Here is a 19,220-nt window from a genome sequence, read left to right on the forward strand (position 1 = left end):
GTATGTTGTTATGTTTCAATAATGGTACTTTTCATTGGCAAGGAAATTTGAATTTCTAAATATTATCTCGTTACTTGGTATTACGCGTTTGAAATGATTATCTTTTCAATGCGTAGGCTTTTCCGATAAGCCAAAAAAAAAAAAGAAAGAAATATATGTAGACAAGTTTTACTCCATTTACAAAGCACGACATGAAGTACTGTTGTTCTTCATCTGCATGGAAAAAAAAGAAAAAAAAAAAAAGAAAGCAGCAACAACAACCTTGGTTGGTAATCAATTTTCGTGAAATCATGATATCAGTAGATCGGGATAAATTCTTACTTTTACTTCCGTAGAACCTAAAATAACTTATTTGTTTGTAAACACTCTCTACTTGGTATTGTGCTGTATAAAAAAATATATATCTTTACGTTTTGGTGTATTGCGTGCAGGAACTGAATTATGCACTCCTTGCATTGACTCATTTAATGTTTGTCTCCCTATGCCAAATCATTAATTTGTCTTGCATTTGGCATAATTTTCTTTTTTCTGACAGTGACATTGTACATAACAATACAATGGTGTTATTTAGGTCATCTCAGGGAAAGCTTGGAAAACAGAGTTCTCCCATTGGGCGACTCCTATGTCACATAGTTGACATCAAATGGATTAGAATTTATAGTCCTTAGTCTGTTAACTCAGAGCATATGGTAAATTATTTTCTTTTTGACCCAATTTGAGGATGGTATCGTTTTAGCATCTTGCGTTACTGCTAGCACAGAAAGGGGACCGGGAGCGAGTGAAAAACTTGATTGTGGAAGGAAGGGCTAACTCACGGGAGTGGAGTGGGGATTTAGTATTTAAGGTTGAGCAAGGGTTCAGTATTTTAGGGTTAGTTTAGAATCGTGAGCCTAGCTCAGGGTTAAGCAGACAATTAGGTTAGGTTAGGGTTAGTTTTCTGGTTACTGTTAGGGTTAGCCCTAAAATATTGTAAGGTTCATTCTTGCTGGTCGTGGACGGAGCGGTGGCATAATGATTAGCGTGCTAGACTCTGCATCGAGCGGTCCAAGTTGTAATCCTGGTCGAGATCAGTCAGCTAGGTTAGGTTAGGGTTAAGTTTTGGGTTACTGTTAGAGCTAGCTTATGTTAAGCGCGCGGGACTCCGGATCGAGCGGTCTTGTCTCTAGCCCTGGCCTGGGACATTGCGTTGTGTTCTTGGGCAAGACACTTTACTCTCACATTCTCACTCTCCATCCAGGTGTATAAATGGGTAAAGGCGAATTTAATGCGACACCCTGGCTTCTGTAAACCAGCTCTATCAGTCCCTCCCCATTCAGACAGAAACGACAAAGATGGGCTAATTTTTAATGTTATTTTATTGTCATTCCACTAAACGCACAAAAATCTCTCGTCATCGGGTGATCGCCAGTGTACGTGGAAAACCAGGCTTATCTGTTTTCTGTTTTCCTTGTACGTTGTAGCCGTGGCTGTAATAGATGACATTTAATAGTCTTACGAATGAAACAAGTCGTATAACCTTCAACGTACAGAGCCATTGTTTCTTTCATAAAACGGGGTCAGCACTATGGCTCTGAAACTGCGCCATACAATTTGGCTCACTTAACAAAATAACGTAAAATGACCAAATCTTGGATGTTTATGGAAGACATTTTTCATGTTTCTTGGTATGTTCTGACGAGCAGAGGCCAACTTACTTGATATCGATAATCAAGATATGCTTTCAAGCTTTTTATAGATATGTTACCTACGTTGTTCTCCAACGGACGATGTAACCACGCATGTTGCGTGGACGTTTTCGTGGAGGGTGAAACTGTGTGTAAAGCCGCTTGGGCTGTCACATGACTAAACTCCGCATCACAGGATTGGCTATTCCTAGACCCTCCTGGTATATACGAAACCGGAAGTGATCTAAAAATAACTGGAGAGGGATTAGTCTAGGAATAAGGCCTAAATGGAGTATGCTCTGTTACTCTTTATCTTCTCTTTTCGTTTATTGTCACATTGTCTTTCGTATTGCGTGACAGGCTGCATTATATGGACTTCAGCCTGTATTAAATTACTGGAAGTAACAGAACCCAAATGGTTTGGTATCTTATTACAAAATAAACGAACAAACAAACAAAAACCAAACAAACAAATAAGCAAACAAACAAACAAACAAAAAATTTGAGATGAAAACTCAACTCTTTAAATTCGCAAATTTAAGTGAAGCGAAATTATGCTCTTGAAAAATCAAGAAACTCTGTTGTAGCAATTCAATTCAATTTTAATTTAAACTGCTCACAAACATTAATTTTTACAGAGGTGTCAGGCAAAATACAATACATATAATTATTGTACAAATTACATATAGAACATGATAAATAGCATTAATGAAGTAGCGAAGATATCAAGGAAAAATATTGTCTTTCTGCGCTCACTGGCATCAATAATTTCTTTTTCATCTGTACATGTACTACTGTTTCCATAATACAATGAAAAGTGCTCATATCCAGTCCAGAAACGGGACAAAAGCAACTAGCAAACGATGAACATGTGCTTGATACTTTTGCCCATTTCTTTACCAGAAATAACTTTATGTACAAAAAGATTTCCCAGTTACGTTTCTCCGATTATTTCGATCGATCCTTACACAAGTTATAAAAGACACTCCTGGTTATTTAACTACAACTAAACATGGAAAGAGTAATTAACATCTAATTTTTCGTTAAAACGTCACTGTTAGCACGTGGGTAATGAGAATAAACAAACCGATCTGCCAGGGTAAAGATGTCAATAGAAGTGAATTCTCGCGAATTCTAATGGGAGAAATGAATATGGACTACGAAGAAGAACTTTTAGGATTAAAGATCTCTCTTAACGACAAATGAAATAGAGTTGATAAGCGTTAGATCTTCGTGGATAAAATAAAATGATGGACCTTCATGGAAACATAAACTATTAACTTTCCCTTAACTTACCTCGTCAAGTTTGCTGGCTACGTTATACTCACAAATTGTGAACGATCTGCTCCCAAAGCCATTTTCGTTAAAAAAGAAAGTTTGAAAACAATAAAACGGGGATTCTTTCTCGAGGAAACGAACGGTCTGAAAGATCGTCGCTGTCCTAGATATGTATAGCAACGAAACGGTTCCTTCAAGAACGCGGCTCTTTGTCACAGGCAATCTCATCTTCCATCTTGGAAGGTGACTTTTCATTTCCAAATTATAATGCGGATTTCTAGCTGTGGTTAAATGTTATGTAGGCCACAAAACTTAACTCTAAATGTATTACTACTTCGAAAAGGAATGCTGGATTAGTTCCCGGGAGATGAGGTAACCAAAGCAAACCGTTACGGTTTGATAAATATCGCGCTCTGATTGGTCAAATATCGAGTTATTACCCGCAGATGCCGGTATTATGAGGTAATAAGTGCTACAGGGGTGATTTTTGGGAGTTTATGTAATCTAACGTACTCAACTGGATCGACTTGATCCGCGCTATTAGTTTAAGTCAATGAAAGACAGCAGCTTTCAATTTCGTGAATGAGTGCTTGTTCGAGCTTAACAAGTGTGAAGAAATGTCAAGTGTAGAGCTATTTGTCTATATTTTTTTTCGCGAGCAAACAAATCATCAGGGGCCGCGCGAAAGCTAACTTTTCACAAGTTCTTTTTATATTCCAGTGCGCTATTTTTCAAGGGGAATTGCAAACTTCGTTTCAAAAGATTTAAGGTTTAATTAAGTTGCGTTTTTAAGAGTGAACAGCAGTGCTTTCTGAAGACGTCAAGTAAGCAGTCAGCTATAGACAAAATGCAACCTGTTACATGAAGGGCACATCCCATGATATTTGAGGAGTTTCGACCCATTCCTCGTTTACGAGGAAATCACTTATTGTCCATAGCTCAGGTTAAGCCTTGTATCATTCACTGTTTTACTGGCAAAAAAAGGAGAAAATTATTTGCGGTGCAATTAATAACCAGAAAACGTTTAGTTTAGTTGTTTTAGTCTGCGTGCGGATTAACAATTTGAAAGATGCTACTCCAAACAAACTGACGAACTGACGTTTACGCGTAACTCCAGGGTTTTCTTACAAAGTACAAGGGAACGTTGACACGGACCTCTGAAACTCCAGGGTCCAAAGGAAACCCCATATGGTTTCCTTAAAGAGACTACCCGTGTTCCCATAATCTCCTATGGTCATTTATTCGTTTTCTATAATTTTTAGTCAACATTGCCTTACATTATTAGCTTGATTTTACCTGTTGAACCAAAACAAAGTTCAGCTTTGATAAGTCGTAATTTCACGCAAGATTACCTTAAGTCTTTGATTCTACAGGTGGCTGTTATAATTTGCTAAAGAAGCGAGAACAGTTTCAGGGTTTTGCCATGGAGAGTTTACATTGTAGACATTGTAAGGCAAAGATTTAAAAGCGTAACGATGATACCGAGTAAGGAAGCCGAAAAGACGAGAAGCCATATTGTCCGTCTTATTCACTTGTTCTTTCAAATATATGAAGCACGGTCGAGTAGTTTTGCATGAACAAGAAATTGCGTATATAATTCTACGCATCAATGACGCAAGATCTCCTACACGCCAGTCGTCCTACTTAAACAAACCCTGCTTTGTTCGCTAGTCCCTGATAGCTTACAATCTTGAGATGGCACCTAATCTGGTTTAATCTGTGCGAGCTGCAGGAAACGGCTAAATTACTGAACTTTAATCTACATTTCGTGAGAGCTGTTTAAAATTTTGAGCTTGGTTGATGAAAACGCAGGACACTCAAAGAGAACGCATTTCAGCGGAGATTCCTCGTATGACCTCAGCTGCCTTGTATAAGCGTTTGTGGGCCGAGCATTCATCCAAGCAAGTTCACACTTGTTTTCTTCCAAGAGTTGATTAGGTTGAAACAGTCGTTGGACTCTCCCTTACGATGCGTGTGCTGAATAAGAACAACGGTCCCACTTCCACTTGCGGAGAACTAAGCCCGAATTTCTCCTTGAGAGCTTTCCAGGAGCTGTTCAAAGCTCGGCGGTATTTCGGCATTCGCCACGCGTACACAAAGGGGTTTAATGCCGAGTTTAAAAATACGAAACGTGAAGTTATCACATCAACTTTGTGAAACGTTGTCGAATCTTCGCTAATTTCACAAGAGCTGCAATAGCGAGCCACGTGAATCATGATAAACTGTGGAAGGTACGTGATGTAAAAGATTGCCAATATAATAATTACAGTGACGGCCATATTTCGCTCCCGTTCCAAAGCGCGCTTGTTGTTTTCATCGGAAGAGTGATCATTAAGTTGGAGTTCGCGTCTTCGTCTTGCTAAAGCGCGAAAACCCTTCGCGTAGATAACCATCAGAAACAACGCCGGCAGCGAAATGTGGGTGTGGATATAAATGAGCAAATAGGTCTTTTCAGGTACCTTTGTTGCAGGAAGAAAACATATCAAGGCTGATAATAGCCATATCACAATAGTAAATACGTATGCCCTTTTCTTCGTGATCTTCGTTTTGTATTGCATGGGACTGTCGATGGCGACAAAACAAGTCACTGACAACGCTACCATTGTAGCACTGCTGACAAACAGTGTCGTGCAGAGAACATAAGAAACAAAAATTCCCACACTCAGTGGTAAAGGCACTTGTTGCAGAAGTGATCGATACACATCTCTGAACGCCACAAGAGACACAACGCATAATCCAACAAGAAAATCTGACGATGCTAAATTAGCGATCAACAAACAAGGCGGCGTACGAAGCGACTTTTGCGGGTCCCTGTAAATTGTAGCCATCACGATAAAGTTGGCAACTGTCATAACTGTGCACAGAGCAAAACCAACTATAGCTAAAACTAGCCAAAAAACTGGCTCATCTATAAGCCGTAGATAAATATCAGGCCCCTGATCGTAAGTTGAATTTTGCATCGTCGCGGCAACGGGTAGAACTGTGTAATCAGTCTTTCAGCAAGAAACTATGTACATCAATATTCCTCCATTTTTAAACAATGCACAGCAACGGGTTGATCCTGCCGTATACTAATAATAGTTTGGTGTGTTGGTGACCAATAGCAGAGCAATATAATCCTATTTTTTAAAAACAATGTCGTTTTTCCGGGGACTCATTAAACTCAAAAGGACAAACTTCTCAGAAGGGGTGTAGTAGATAAAACTAGACCAATTTACTTACTTCAATAGACACTGAAATTTTTAAAAAAATGAATACATATTTATCTCCCTAAAAATTACAGCTTTGGCTGTTTCTAGTCGTTCGAGGTGAATTAATTACTCAGTGTAGTGTCATGAACATAATAATAAAGTGTTATTTCTCAGTTTCTAGATTATGCTCTTGTTTAGGAAACCGAGTGGAACACCACAGCTTAATTAGGTCCGATATTAATATTTTACTGCCTTTTAACTTCTGGTAAACTGACCAAATTTATCAATATGAGGTATCACATTCATCTACCATTTAACGTTCTGTTTGTTGTCATGTTTTAGAAACGATAGAAAGCTAAACAACTAATTCCGTGACAAACAAATCACACGCGTCGAAAAGTTTTGATATCGACTCTCAACAAGCAATTCCTTTCATGCACTCATTAGCACGAATCTTTACGTCATTCCGACCTCGCTAATCTTGGTGGACGTTGCAGCCGGACATTGTGGAGCATCGCTTCAATGAAACTCATGAAAACCTATCCGAAGCAGATAACCTTCCCTCCAATATTAAATCAAAGATTTTAAATATTAATTTTTATGTTTCATGTTTCCATGTTTCGAACTTGGTCATGTTTTGAGAATATTCACTCACGTTTCCAGCAGCCATGCAAATTTATTGGAACAAAAGAAAGTGGTTACGTAAGAAAAGAACTGAACTCCTAGGGGATTGGTTTGTTACAATAACATGGCCGCGGTTTCTTCGTTTTGTAACACCAATATGGTTGCCATGACGTCATGTGCCTACGCTCCATAGCGAGTACGGGTGTGACCGTAGCCTGTGAACACAGACGTATTTCCGGCTGTCGTTTGTCTCCGTCGAAAAATCCGACAGCGTTCGCAGGCTAGTGTGACCGAGGCGTGACCGGTAATTTTTTAACTCAAAACGTTCCCAGGGGGGAGGGGAAGAGGGGGAGGGACACCCAGAAAAGATTTGGTGGGGGTGTGTGCGGCTCGCTTCCCAAAACCCTTTCCCTATTTATGACTAAAATCTGCCATTTTTCCCTGCCCTACCTTCCCTATGACCAGACCAAAAATTCGATACCCTATTTTATGACCGTTGCGGCTGATACAGTTGCCCTAAACATAAATTTTGAAGGGCTTTTGTTGATGGTCTTGTCGATAATGATGAGAGAGTAGCTTCTCCTGAAAAAAAAAAAAAAAAAAAAAAACATACCCAATTCAAGACTAGAGTGCAAAAAACCATAACCTATTTAAGGCCAAAATGGCCAAAATTGATACCCTATTTATGACCAAAACGGCTAAAAAACCATACCCTTTGGGGCCTCACATACCTATGTAGCCCATATAAGGGAATACCCCCCCCGGGATTGTGTTTCATTTCAAAGTTTCAGATTAAATGACCCTAGTCAGCCTCCGCCATTTTCGATGCCATCGAAATTATTTATATTGCATGGTGAAGCGAAATCTTATTGCTTTACTGTAAGTTATGTTCCTAACAGTATGTTTAATTACCTTTAATAGTAGTGATTTCCTTCGATTCGACTCGCTCCGAATAAAATATAATAGCCAAACTCTAGCGTATGTAAACAAAAAAAGGTGTGGCTGACTAGGGCCCTATAAATTTACATTTCAACAGCAGCTCGAGTTCATCGGCATAGTGTCCTTGGCAACCGTCACGGGACAGAGGACACATGTCACGTCATGCCGCTGCAATGCCGTCGACTATTTTTACTCGCATATAGTAACGTTTTTTTCTATTGTTGAAGCCCAGTTTAAAATGTCTAACGACTGATACAACAAGTGTTTGAGTCCAAGTTGAATCTTTACTTTTGACACCCTCATTTCATTCGTCCATCGGCCTTAGTCCGGCCAACGAAGGAGGGCGTCCCACGCGTCTTTTCTTTCGCTATTCCTGTTGAAAATAAACTGTGTCATGTACGGGCAATTAAAGGTCCACAGTTTGGGAAAACACATTCTAAAGGATGAAAAACAGTAAAATGTTACGGGTAATAATACCATTATTTGCTCTAGTGAAATAGAGGGGTGGGCTAACCAGAATCATTGTCCTGTTTTCTTCAGTGTATTAGAGATCTTTAGGTACACGTTTACCGCAAACGTCTAACTTCCATTTGAGGTTAGACGGAGATTGGAGTAAACGGGATCGGAGCGAATAGAAATCATCCTGTCAATACATTGGAAATTGTCAAATTACGCCAAAAAAAAAGAAAAAAAAAAGTGTCTTTAGCATGCGTAGCTTTCAAAAAAGTAAGGCATCATAAAACGCATATCCGCCATATTGGATTTCCAGTAAAGATCAGAGCCTTTCTACAAACAACAGCAAAAGGCTAGGTAATTGCTTATTTGCCTAAAAATTATGACTAATTTGTAGAAAAAGGGTTTCTTTATTCGATTTCAGCGTTTGTAGGTGGCAAAAAATAAAATTGAAGGCAATAAAGCTTGAGGTAAATGAGTTAGTCGTTAACCTACTTCTTGACGTTGAAAACGCAAGTCGACAACCCCAAACGTGACGTCCGGCTCTGGTCACGTGACCCCAAGCCATTTGCCGTTTGCGGTATGAAATGTGGATCTTAAAGTCTGTAATATCGAGGCGTTTGAACGCTAACTTCAGGAACATTAATGGCAGTGGTTGCCTCAACAAATTATCGGGACGACAAACGATGACCTGAATGGAAACATGTTACCAAATATGGACTTGACAAGCATTGAAGGCGGGTTACGGTTTTCAAGCCCTCTTCTGACTCTTTTGAAAATTGCTTCATGCCAATTTTGACGACGGGGCTCCATAAAGCTTCTACGACTGAAATTGAAAAAAATTAAATAACCGTTACTGAATTCACTAAGGCTGTTTAAGCAAGTGAAAAGCTTACTCGTTTAATGTCGCAGTACTTTCAGAAAAGCTTCAGATTATCACACTCTTTACATTCCTGTTTTCCTAAACCCCCACCATAATTATGCAAAAGGATAGTTTGAACGCTCGGCGCATGTCATGCGAGCTTTGGCGTGAGCATAAGCTACCTTTCTCGATCGTTGACTAAACCACTTAAAGTCCAACAATTAGAGACAATATTTGGGCAAGCACCCCGAATGATTTGATGCAAGACACTACGAATTACACAGAAATGACGAATTCAGTATCAAACATCGAATTTGTTATTCAGTCTGAAGATTTTACTCTCGGTACACACCAGTAGTTATTTACTCGCGGCCGATTGGTTCATAAAAAAGGAAATGATTGCAAAAAGAATTCATTTAAGAAATGCCACCTCTATCACAGCGTTTTCGCTACAAACCGCGAAATTTTCAAAATTTCCTGTATGAATCGTCTGCTCTCTCTTGATTGTTAGTAAGCAGTAGAAACAAACGGGTTCACATTTACATAACTGCTAGCACGTGCGCCGAGCCGTGAACCACTATAACATGACATAGCTGGTAATTAGAATGTTCGCGATAATCAGTGCCTCGACCTGACTTCTAGCTTCTTCTAGAATAAATTTTCATCTTCCTCAGCAAGGGTTTAAATAAAGTCTTCCTTAGCGATATGATTAGTAACTACGAAGAAATATTACTTGTCCTTCTCACTGAGATTTATGTGAACTGGTTTCTTTGTACAGTTCAACAGAACAAATCTATATTGTACAACCACATTGTAAACAAGTTGCAATATTTTGGAAAGTGATTCGCTTGGCGCGGGTAAAGGAAAAATGCTTGCACATGGCCTTGAATTGAGATGAAATTTCAGTTGCTCTTCTTCCACATAACCAGGAATTTTTATCCATTTCTCAGAGCTGAAGTTGTTCGTAAAAACCACGCTCTGTGATTCGCTCCCATCCGGCCGACACGCGTCATAAACTCATCGGCATAAAATGATTGTGAAATTGCCGTTTTGAACGTCAACGTCACAAAAACATGTTATGGAGGCGGACAAAAGGGCTGTCAAACCGCAGCAGTAATAAAAATGGTCTATATTTAACAATGACCAAAGTTCCTGATAGTCGCGTTAAAACTGAGGCAATTAGGCGAAAGGAAGTATTTTAACTTTTAGCCGATTCGTTCGAAACTGGGAACTGTTCAGATTATCACCAGGTTGGAATCGTCAAGCTGGGCCTGTCTGTGAGAGAAAAACTGTCGCCGGATGCCTTTCAGATACTAGCAACTGCTCCAGCCATGGTCACGGAAAATATTTCAGACCCAAACTACGACTTTTATGTGACGATAATCGATGATTCAGCATTCTGGTTGGCTTTGGCCGTTACTGGATTTATCTTGGCCCTCGTTATTGTCATTGGAAATGCGTTTCTGCTCTTCACTATTTACAACGATCCCAGAAAGTCTCTTCGCACTCCGCCGTGCCTTCTGATCGCAAATTTAAGTGCGTCAGATTTACTGCACGGATTAGTGAGCGTTTCTTTCGTGGCTCTGAGAGATGTCTATCGATTTGAACAAGTACACATGCCTTACGTTATGGTGTTTAAGGCTGTAATATACACTGTTCTAACTACAACTCTATTCGTGAGCAGCTATTCCATAATAGCCATGTCATTAACTTGTTATGTCGCCATCAATAACCCAATGGAATACAAATCCATCATAACCAAGAGAAGAGTGAAGATTTTTATCGCAGTTTTATGGGTGATATCTTTAACTACCTGTGTTCTTCCTGTCACGAATATATCTGAGAAAACATACACGCTGATTTATCTGCACACTCACGCTTCGCTGCCCGCCATCTTGTTGACAGTAATTTACGTGAACGTGTTTCGTGCTCTCGCGAGACGATCACGTGAGCTTCAAAATAACGGAATCAACATGATTGTAAACAGCAAACACGTGTTGGCGCGCGAACGGAAGATGACTTTTACGATAATAATCATTCTAGCTCTTTTCTACCTGACTTATATGCCTCAATATATTACGCTTCATCTGCTACACCTTTGTAAGTCTTGCCAACAATCGATAACTTTCCACAAAATCGACGTGATTCTGTCGCGATTTTTGTTCCTAAGTTCGGCAATAAATCCATTTATCTACGCATGGAGGGTTCCAAAGTATCGTCTAGCCTTCATCGAATGCTTGAAGATGTTCGGAGGGAAAGTGAAGCACTCGCGGACGGAGGGCGGATCAGCTTTACTTGGACATCTGAAACGGGAACAAACTGTCAGAGAGAGCCGGGTGAATTTCTTACAGAACACTGACAAGTCAAGCAAAAATGATAACGGGCCGAGTGATTCTACAAGCGTTTAATATCATGTTGTGCAAATCGTGCAAATCATAAAACTGTGCAAAGCCGCCTCCGCCTTCAACAAGACCTTAAAGGAGCTCAGTCACAGAATTTTAAGTAATTTTGGCCACGTACAAAATTACCTTTAAATTAAAGGAAACTTGAAAATAGTAGTTTACTAAGATGGAAAAACACCAAAGACGTAATCATATTCCATAAAGGAACAAAAATGGTTAAGGATTGAGAAGATTAACACGGATTACAAACGGTGCACTTGAAAAATTTAGGCTGAGCTTCTCAAGTTGCGCAAACCGTGACGTAGCTCCTTTTACATCTGAAATGATAGATAAATGTAATGCCTTTATTTTTACAGTGTCTCCTTTCATTGTATGAATAAAACTGTTGTAAAGTGATGTCTAATGAGGAAAAATATACCTTGAGGAATAATGTTCAGTGAAAGTCGAGTGAGATTTATACAAAGATCTTATCGTATAACTATTTTCCTGTTTACATCTGTCCCTTCCCCGGAAGAAGAATCAAGAAAAAGGATGTTCCTGCAAGCAGCAAAAGTTGCAAGCAGAGAGCGTTGTCACGTAGACTTTCGAAGTCACGAAAATCATAGCTTGATTAAGCCGCCCTATTTGAGACATTTTTCTCGCGTACAAAATAGCCTTACAAGACAGTAATACTGTAAAAGGGGGGTATTGAAAGCAAGAGACACTTACCTAATGCTAGGAGATCATAGAAAATAACAGATCAACGGATGAAAGAACGGTTTGTCAAAGCACATATAAAATTTCAGCACTGGTTACGTGATATTTCCGTCGTGCGGTTTTGTATGTCCAAAAACGGACGTACATAACGCCCAGATGTCAGCTTTGCTTTTTCAGCTGCTAGCCATTAATTCTTGATTGAATATGTAAAATGATGATCACCTAAAACATGATAATTCCGGCTGGGTCAGTGTCGTTATCAGTAAAGAATTCACAACTTCACATTTAGTCTTAAATTGCTTTATATTTTTGTCACACTGAGGTCATTACTTTATTTAGATTAATGGTGTTGAAATTAAAACAATAGGCGCAAAAATGGTGTTTTGGCTCAACTGTATTACATTGCATGCAAGTACAGAATCACATCAGCGATAACTCATCAAAGTCTATATTTTATAATTTTCGCAGCAAGCTAGCGAGGACATCGTATGAAAATCGCTTTACAAAACAAAGATTAGAAGTTGTTTTGTCTTTTCCAGAAAATGCTTTAGACCACTCCAATTCAATTTAATGTGACCTAAGGCAAAATCAACATAAATTTATCCTAATAAATTTTGATTCATTTGAAAATAAAAACCCTTGCTGTTACCAAACAGCGGGGGTCGTTTGTTGTGAAGTACAATCCTATTTTGGTGTTGTGCTCATACAGGAAACTAGTCAACAATACGAGTTTATAAGGTCGTGACCACGGGCGGTGATATTAGCCAAGACTTGAGAGTGGATTTGGGTAAGGTTACCTCATACGTGTTAATACTCCTCAATATCAGAGTGAACGTTCGTGCCTCTGAAATGGCGACGCATAATTCTTCAGATCCGAACTATGATTTTTATCTGACGATAATCGATGACAAGGCATACTGGCTGTGTTTAGCTGTGGTGGGATTCATTCTGGCAATAGTTATTATCGTAGGAAACTCCATTCTACTCTTCACGACGTACAGGGACCCTGGAAGAACACTACGTACACCGCCGTCCTTCCTGATCACAAATTTGAGCGCGTCAGATTTACTGCTGGGACTATTCAACGTTGTTCTTGTGGCTTTGAGAGATGTCTATCGGTCTCGACTTGAACATATGCCTCACGCTATGGCGTTTAAGGCAATCATGTACACAGTGTTTACTTCAACTATTTTCGCGAGCGGCTATTCCATAATAGCCATGGCATTAACTTGTTATGTCGCCATCAACAAACCGATGGAATATAAGACAATTATAACCAAGCGAAGAGTCAAGATTTTTATTGCAGTTTTATGGGTGATATCTCTAGCGACCTGTGTTCTACCTGTGACAAATGTGTCCGAGAAGACATACACGCTAATTTACCTACACACTCACGCTTCGCTGCCCGCCATCTTGTTGACAGTCATATATGTGAACGTGTTTCGCGCTCTCGCGAGACGAACTCGAGAACTTGAGCTCGGCGGTTACAACTCAATAGCGAGTAATTCTCTGGAAAGGAAGCGAAATATGGCTGTCACGATTATAATAATTCTTTCGCTGTTCTTCATCAGTTATATGCCTCAATACATCACACTTCATCTGCTGTACTTCTGCGAATCTTGTCAAACCTCGATAACTTTCCACAAGATTGACGTGGCATTGTCTCGCTTTTTGTACATTAATTCTGCGATAAATCCTTTTGTGTACGCTTGGAGGGTGCCCAAGTATCGTCGAGCGTTTAGCGACTGTTTGCAGATTCTGTTCTGTAGAGCGAGAACTAGATCTCACGGAACAAGTTCGAAATATTCAAGCACAAAGCAAAGTGAAAGAGGCGGTCCTGGAAGATTTTTACGGAACAAGCCAAGGGGCTTAAGCGAACCAACTGCAAGTGAAATGACAAGCTTTTAGACTTAAATCTGATATAACAAATACCCTTAAAGGCAGTCGAGCGACCTTTTGACCTATTAAGTAATATAATTTAAGAAGCTACATCAGGTAACATCTGATCGCCGGAGGAAAACAGCCGTTATAGTGCAGAAGTTACGATAAAATTTCACCCTCTAATTTGATTTAATATATGTACGTCTGAAAGAAAACCTCTAATAATCAAGAGGTTTATCTTAACTCAGAGTATACCATTTTTAAGAGGTGTAACGCCAGCAATATTAAGATAAGATAGGAATATGTTATTCCATCATGACTTTTGAGTATAGTTAATGCTTGTGTGGTCGTGCTAACACTAATGTCGAGAAAGACTGCAAAGAAAAACAGTGGATTAAAATTTTAAATCAAGACACCCAGCAGAAATCTTTAAGGGCCCATTAACCGATCTTTTTGAGCCGTTGCTAGGGAAAATTTAGTCTCATATAGCCTCATCATTTTTAGTTAGTTCAGAGTTATTTCATGTGTTTTAACTTTTTGCTGATCAGTAACACTAGTGATGACGTCATCAGGCCACGCCCATGGTCATGTGACTAATACAGAAAAAATGCAAAGGCTCCCAGGCAAATTACTTTCCCGGGATTTTTTTCATTGATTTCGTATTTTAATTTAAATCCTCATCACACTATGCATCGATTTTGTTTAATTTCTGAAAGATCAGATTTTGAGAGCATTTCAAAATATTGAAAAATTCGTAATTTTCTGAAAAAAGCATGATTTCGAAAAAGGAATACATAGCTATGTTTCCAACGTTGGCTTTAATCGAAATTCGTCGAAAAAGGCTGAATTTAATGAAAAACCGTGTTTCCTTTAGCATTTAAAGAAACCGGAAGTGAACCCGATATCTATTGGAAGTTACCCTATCAGCGCGTGCGCAATTTACACTACCAGCGCACTTCGGTAAGATCAAACAAAGCCACACGGAGTTAGTTTTTCTCTTTCTATTGCTCTTGTTTTTCTGTCTTTCTCTTATTTTGTCTTTGCTTGTACTTTTTTTACTTTGCATTTTGCGAAACACAAAGAAAAACGTCTAAAATGTGAGCGAATTTGCGAGTTTTTGAGTTGTTTTTATTTTCCGCGCTCAGGCTGACGTAAGTGACCGGAAGTGAAATTTCACCTCCTTAGCAACGCGCGCGAGTGCGCGCATGAATCGGTTAATGGGCTCTTAACTACACAAAATGTGTTTTTCTTTAAAATCTACATTCTTTTATGGTCAATTTTTTTCATTAACACTGTTTACGTCTTAGCTAATAAGAAAAACCTTCTCGAAAGTAGTTAAGAAGGCTATTGGTAAGGTTCGTTACATTTTGGTAATCAGACATATTATTGGTCAATGCTTGCACTGTGTATTTTCTTGGCAAGTTCTTATCAGTTTTTGGCAGGCTTGCTAATTAGCATAACAACAGTATGATTCTGTTATTAAACGTTTACGTTTGCATTCAGTGCTTTGTGAAACAACGGTAGATTAATTTAAACTCCTAAGAGCTAAAGATACAAGATTGTTATTTTTAACGAAGTACGCAGTATAGTGTTCATCTGCGAAATATTGAGTTTTCAACAGACCGTGTGTTATGAATCGAAGTCAGCTTTCATCATCATCCTAGAAAATTCTGCTAAAATTTCAAAGAATTAACTTCCTGAAGTTATGTTCAGGTCTAGAAATTAAATTAAACGACACATTTCACTGCGTACAAATACATTGTGGGAAAATAAGTTATCAATTGTAACGTATTTAATAAAACGAACTATCATTGTTTGAACGTGACATGTTTGCAGTTTGTTCATTCAGGAAGGGTGGGCCGGATCTCTTCGAGCTGTCTGGCTTAAATCTTCGGGAAATTGACGTCATTTTATCATGTTTATTTATTTTTACTTGCACTACGTGCTTTCTGTGTGTTTATTACAAATATTTGTTTGTTTTTTCGATAAACAATCCCGAAGTGTCATCATTTGTGAAGTTTAATACAATTTTTGTGGCGCATATTTTGATGATGGACGTGGGTCAGTTACATGTCGAGTTTTATAGAAAGTGCAATTGATACTAGCATTTTTTTTTTATCTCTAATGCTTCAATGAAATCGTTGGAACCCCACGTGGATATTCTCACCCCCCGGGTGTGACCTTAACCATAAGCGAAGCGCGTGTGTCCCATACGCGCGCCTGCTGACAGGCTATACAGGCTCTCCAGCGCTCAAACGTGAAAATCTTACGCTACTTCCGTTACGTTATGAAGGGAACTGCGGTAAACCAATTGACGAGCCGATAAAATTTGTATAGCTAATCATACGGTTTCGAGTTCAATTTGGAATCAATTTGCACGAGTGAGTTTTTCAAAAAGTTGAAATTGCACGAGCCGCTTCGGCGAGTGTAATTTCAGCTTTTTGAAACACTCACAAGTACAAATTAACTCCAAATTGAACGAGGAAAACCGTATGATTACTTATTAATAATATAAACATGAAAAAATTCGCGCGGAGGAAGTGCTGGAAGATGTTTGAAGCCATTTTTTCTCATTTGAGAAAACTTTTTTTCAAAGTTTCAGCACAAAATTTTCGTCATCATTTTACGTGATATAATTTCTTAGAAAAGTTCCTATTGTCTTTCAGTCAATCATAATCCAGAATTTCGATGTGTAATTTGCACCGGTGTTACACTTTTTACACTGATGTTACACCTTTTCACTGGCATGGTGTTACACTTGAACTGCACTGCTCCTAGTCAATCAGAATCGAGTAATTTTGTCATGTGTATTATTAGCTGAATAACAAGTGCTAAATTATCCATGCATAAATTATGTAGCTGAAGTTTTGCATTTAGGAATTGGCTCATGATAGACTATTCACAGTCCCCTATTTTTCCGTGAGATCGTAGATGTCGATCGTTGAGTTCAATGGGCCGCCATCTTGGTTTCTTGATGCGAGCGAAACTGGGGAGAGTACAAAATGCCCGTGGGTAGTGGCGGTGGGGTAAACCTACCCATGGGCATTTTGTTCTCTCTCCAGTTTCGGTCGCATCAAAAGACCAAGATAGCGGCCCGTCGAGCTCAACGATCGACATCTACGATCTCACGGAAAAATAGGGGACTGTGAACAGTCTAGGCTCATGAAAGTGGGGGGTACTTATTGGTATTTAAGATTTATTTTCGAAAGTTACAGTACTATTATGATACGAAATCAGTATCACTTGAGACGATAAGCTAAATATTCTCGTGGCTTAATGTTCTCGATGTTTTTCAGGCGTAGAAGAAAAATTCGTTGAGCCTGGCGTAAAACACGGTGATACATGCAAGGTTTTCTTAACGATTTGTACCGAGGTGCCTGAACATTATTCTACATTCAACCCTGTCTCTACAGAAAGACAACGAGGAAAAAACGTAATAGCCATCCAAACTGAAAGAGCCAAAATTATTGCAGAACTGACAGCTGTCATTTTGAACCATTGTAATTTAGCGCTGAGGTCCAATACATCAATCACTTACAAGCTTCTTACCCCTCCAACTTAAGCAACTTCTGGTATTTTCAAGGGATCTATATGTTGTTACATGTAAATGCGAAGCAAATTTTATCGCAAAAATTGTTTGAGACAATTTCTTGATTCTATTCAGATAGAGTTACCAGACCCTCACTACACTGTCGGAAAGTTTGTCTGGTTGCATAGCTGACCTCTTATAAATTACGGTTCAAATGTGTTGTGCGCTTGGTAATGATGTTTCGGGAATGGATAGTACAAAGCCGTTTTTCTCAATATTGAAATGAACCGGACTAGGAGCAATATAGGAACAGCTCGCAGGGATCTTAACAGGGCGCTTAAGGACACTTAAACAGCACGCACAAACAATATCGTGTTTGGTAGTGACATGCTAACAATTTGTCCGTTTGGAGAGCAGGGATGTCGCAATGATGAGAGCGCTCATCTTCCACCAACGTGGCCCGGGCCCGGTGCAATGTGGGTTGAGTTTGTGCTGGTTCTCGCCTTGCTCCGAGGGTTTTTTTCCGGGTTCTCCGGTTTTCCTCCCTCCACGAAAACTAACATCTCTAAATTCGAATTTCAGCAAGATAGAGGACCCGCAGGAAAATTAGTTAAGACTAATGTAGACTGCAAAACAGTCGTTTTCGGAAGTTTTCGGAAGGCGCGATCCCTGCGTGTGAAGCGCGCGAGCCTCACACGCCCGTAGGGCGTTTGAGGCGAGAAAAAACACTTTTTAGCGTCTCTCCCCATTCTCCCTCGCCGTTTTTACACTCGCTACAGACCTTTCTTTCGAATATTGACCGTCACTCGCGTTCGCAAAAAATACGACTGTTTTGCAATCTAAGACTAATGTGGCTTTATTTTTAATTTATTTATTCTCCGTAAAAATTTAGGCTGAGAGTAATCTCAAGCAGTTTAACGCCTGGTTCAGGGATGTAAAGTGGAATTATGGTTGGGCAGCTGTATCTCTTGTAATATTTAGTTGTTTCACCAAGCTGAATTTTTCCCTAATTATAAAGTTCGGCGTCCTGCCTTGCCTTAACATATTATTTTGATCACGTGAACATGCCACGTGATCTAAAAATCGGTAACTCGGCGAATTTTCATTCTACTGATCAGTAAATGAGCGTTTTCGATGCAGATTTAAATTATCTACCTTGCCACGTTTGGAATGATCTTCCATGATTTCGTTTTCAGAAGATATGAATGATTAAAAGAAGAATTTTTGTTGAAAAATATGACCTTTGACCCTATAAAATTTTTCTGCGAAATGAGGGACGGTCATTCCAAAGGTGAGAGGATGGAAATAGTTGACCTGCATCTAAAACGCGTTTTTGTTGGATGATACCACCAAAATCCGTCACCAATTCCTCAAATAATGGCTGTTTTCCGCTAAACGCCACGTGACATGTCACATGACCTGTCAATAGCGCCAATTCTAATGTAGACGTTGAAACTTCACTGTGTGCTAAAGTTTGTTTCATTGTCATTTCCGTCTTCAGAAATTTAGCTAATAAAACACCTTTACCTTTAAAGGTCTTTGACCCAGATCTTAAAGTACTCGAGACGGCGAGAGAGCTTATATGGGATTACTTTTGAGGGAGAAAGGACTGACAAATATTGCAGGACGAGACTTTGAGGGGCATGCTAAATGGGATGGTGATTTCAGAGTTAATTAGAAGTCGAGAGGAGATAAAGAGCC

General features: G+C 39.3%; 3 protein-coding genes across 3 annotated transcripts; 2 read left to right on the plus strand and 1 right to left on the minus strand.

The window, feature by feature from the left end:
• Positions 1–3,643: 3,643 nt before the first annotated feature.
• Positions 3,644–6,300, minus strand: LOC145477916 (adenosine receptor A1-like). Its single transcript, XM_081455793.1, has one exon. It carries the CDS (start codon positions 5,900–5,902, stop codon positions 4,877–4,879), a length of 1,026 nt encoding a protein of 341 aa, XP_081311919.1. The 5' UTR covers positions 5,903–6,300; the 3' UTR covers positions 3,644–4,876.
• Positions 6,301–8,126: 1,826 nt separating this feature from the next.
• On the plus strand, positions 8,127–12,264 carry LOC145477907 (adenosine receptor A1-like). Its single transcript, XM_081455783.1, has one exon. It carries the CDS (start codon positions 10,343–10,345, stop codon positions 11,417–11,419), a length of 1,077 nt encoding a protein of 358 aa, XP_081311909.1. The 5' UTR covers positions 8,127–10,342; the 3' UTR covers positions 11,420–12,264.
• A 548-nt stretch (positions 12,265–12,812) lies between these two features.
• LOC145477913 (adrenocorticotropic hormone receptor-like) lies at positions 12,813–15,637 on the plus strand. Its single transcript, XM_081455789.1, has one exon. It carries the CDS (start codon positions 12,959–12,961, stop codon positions 14,015–14,017), a length of 1,059 nt encoding a protein of 352 aa, XP_081311915.1. The 5' UTR covers positions 12,813–12,958; the 3' UTR covers positions 14,018–15,637.
• Positions 15,638–19,220: the final 3,583 nt, after the last annotated feature.

The sequence above is a fragment of the Orbicella franksi genome, chromosome 2 (assembly GCF_964199315.1).
Source record: "Orbicella franksi chromosome 2, jaOrbFran1.1, whole genome shotgun sequence".
NCBI classification, from domain to species: Eukaryota; Metazoa; Cnidaria; class Anthozoa; order Scleractinia; family Merulinidae; genus Orbicella; species Orbicella franksi.

Coding starts and splice junctions, on each gene's coding strand:
- LOC145477916 (XM_081455793.1), bottom strand. CDS start 5,902: ATGCAAAATTCAACTTACGATCAGGGGCCTGATATTTATCTACGGCTT.
- LOC145477913 (XM_081455789.1), top strand. CDS start 12,959: ATGGCGACGCATAATTCTTCAGATCCGAACTATGATTTTTATCTGACG.
- LOC145477907 (XM_081455783.1), top strand. CDS start 10,343: ATGGTCACGGAAAATATTTCAGACCCAAACTACGACTTTTATGTGACG.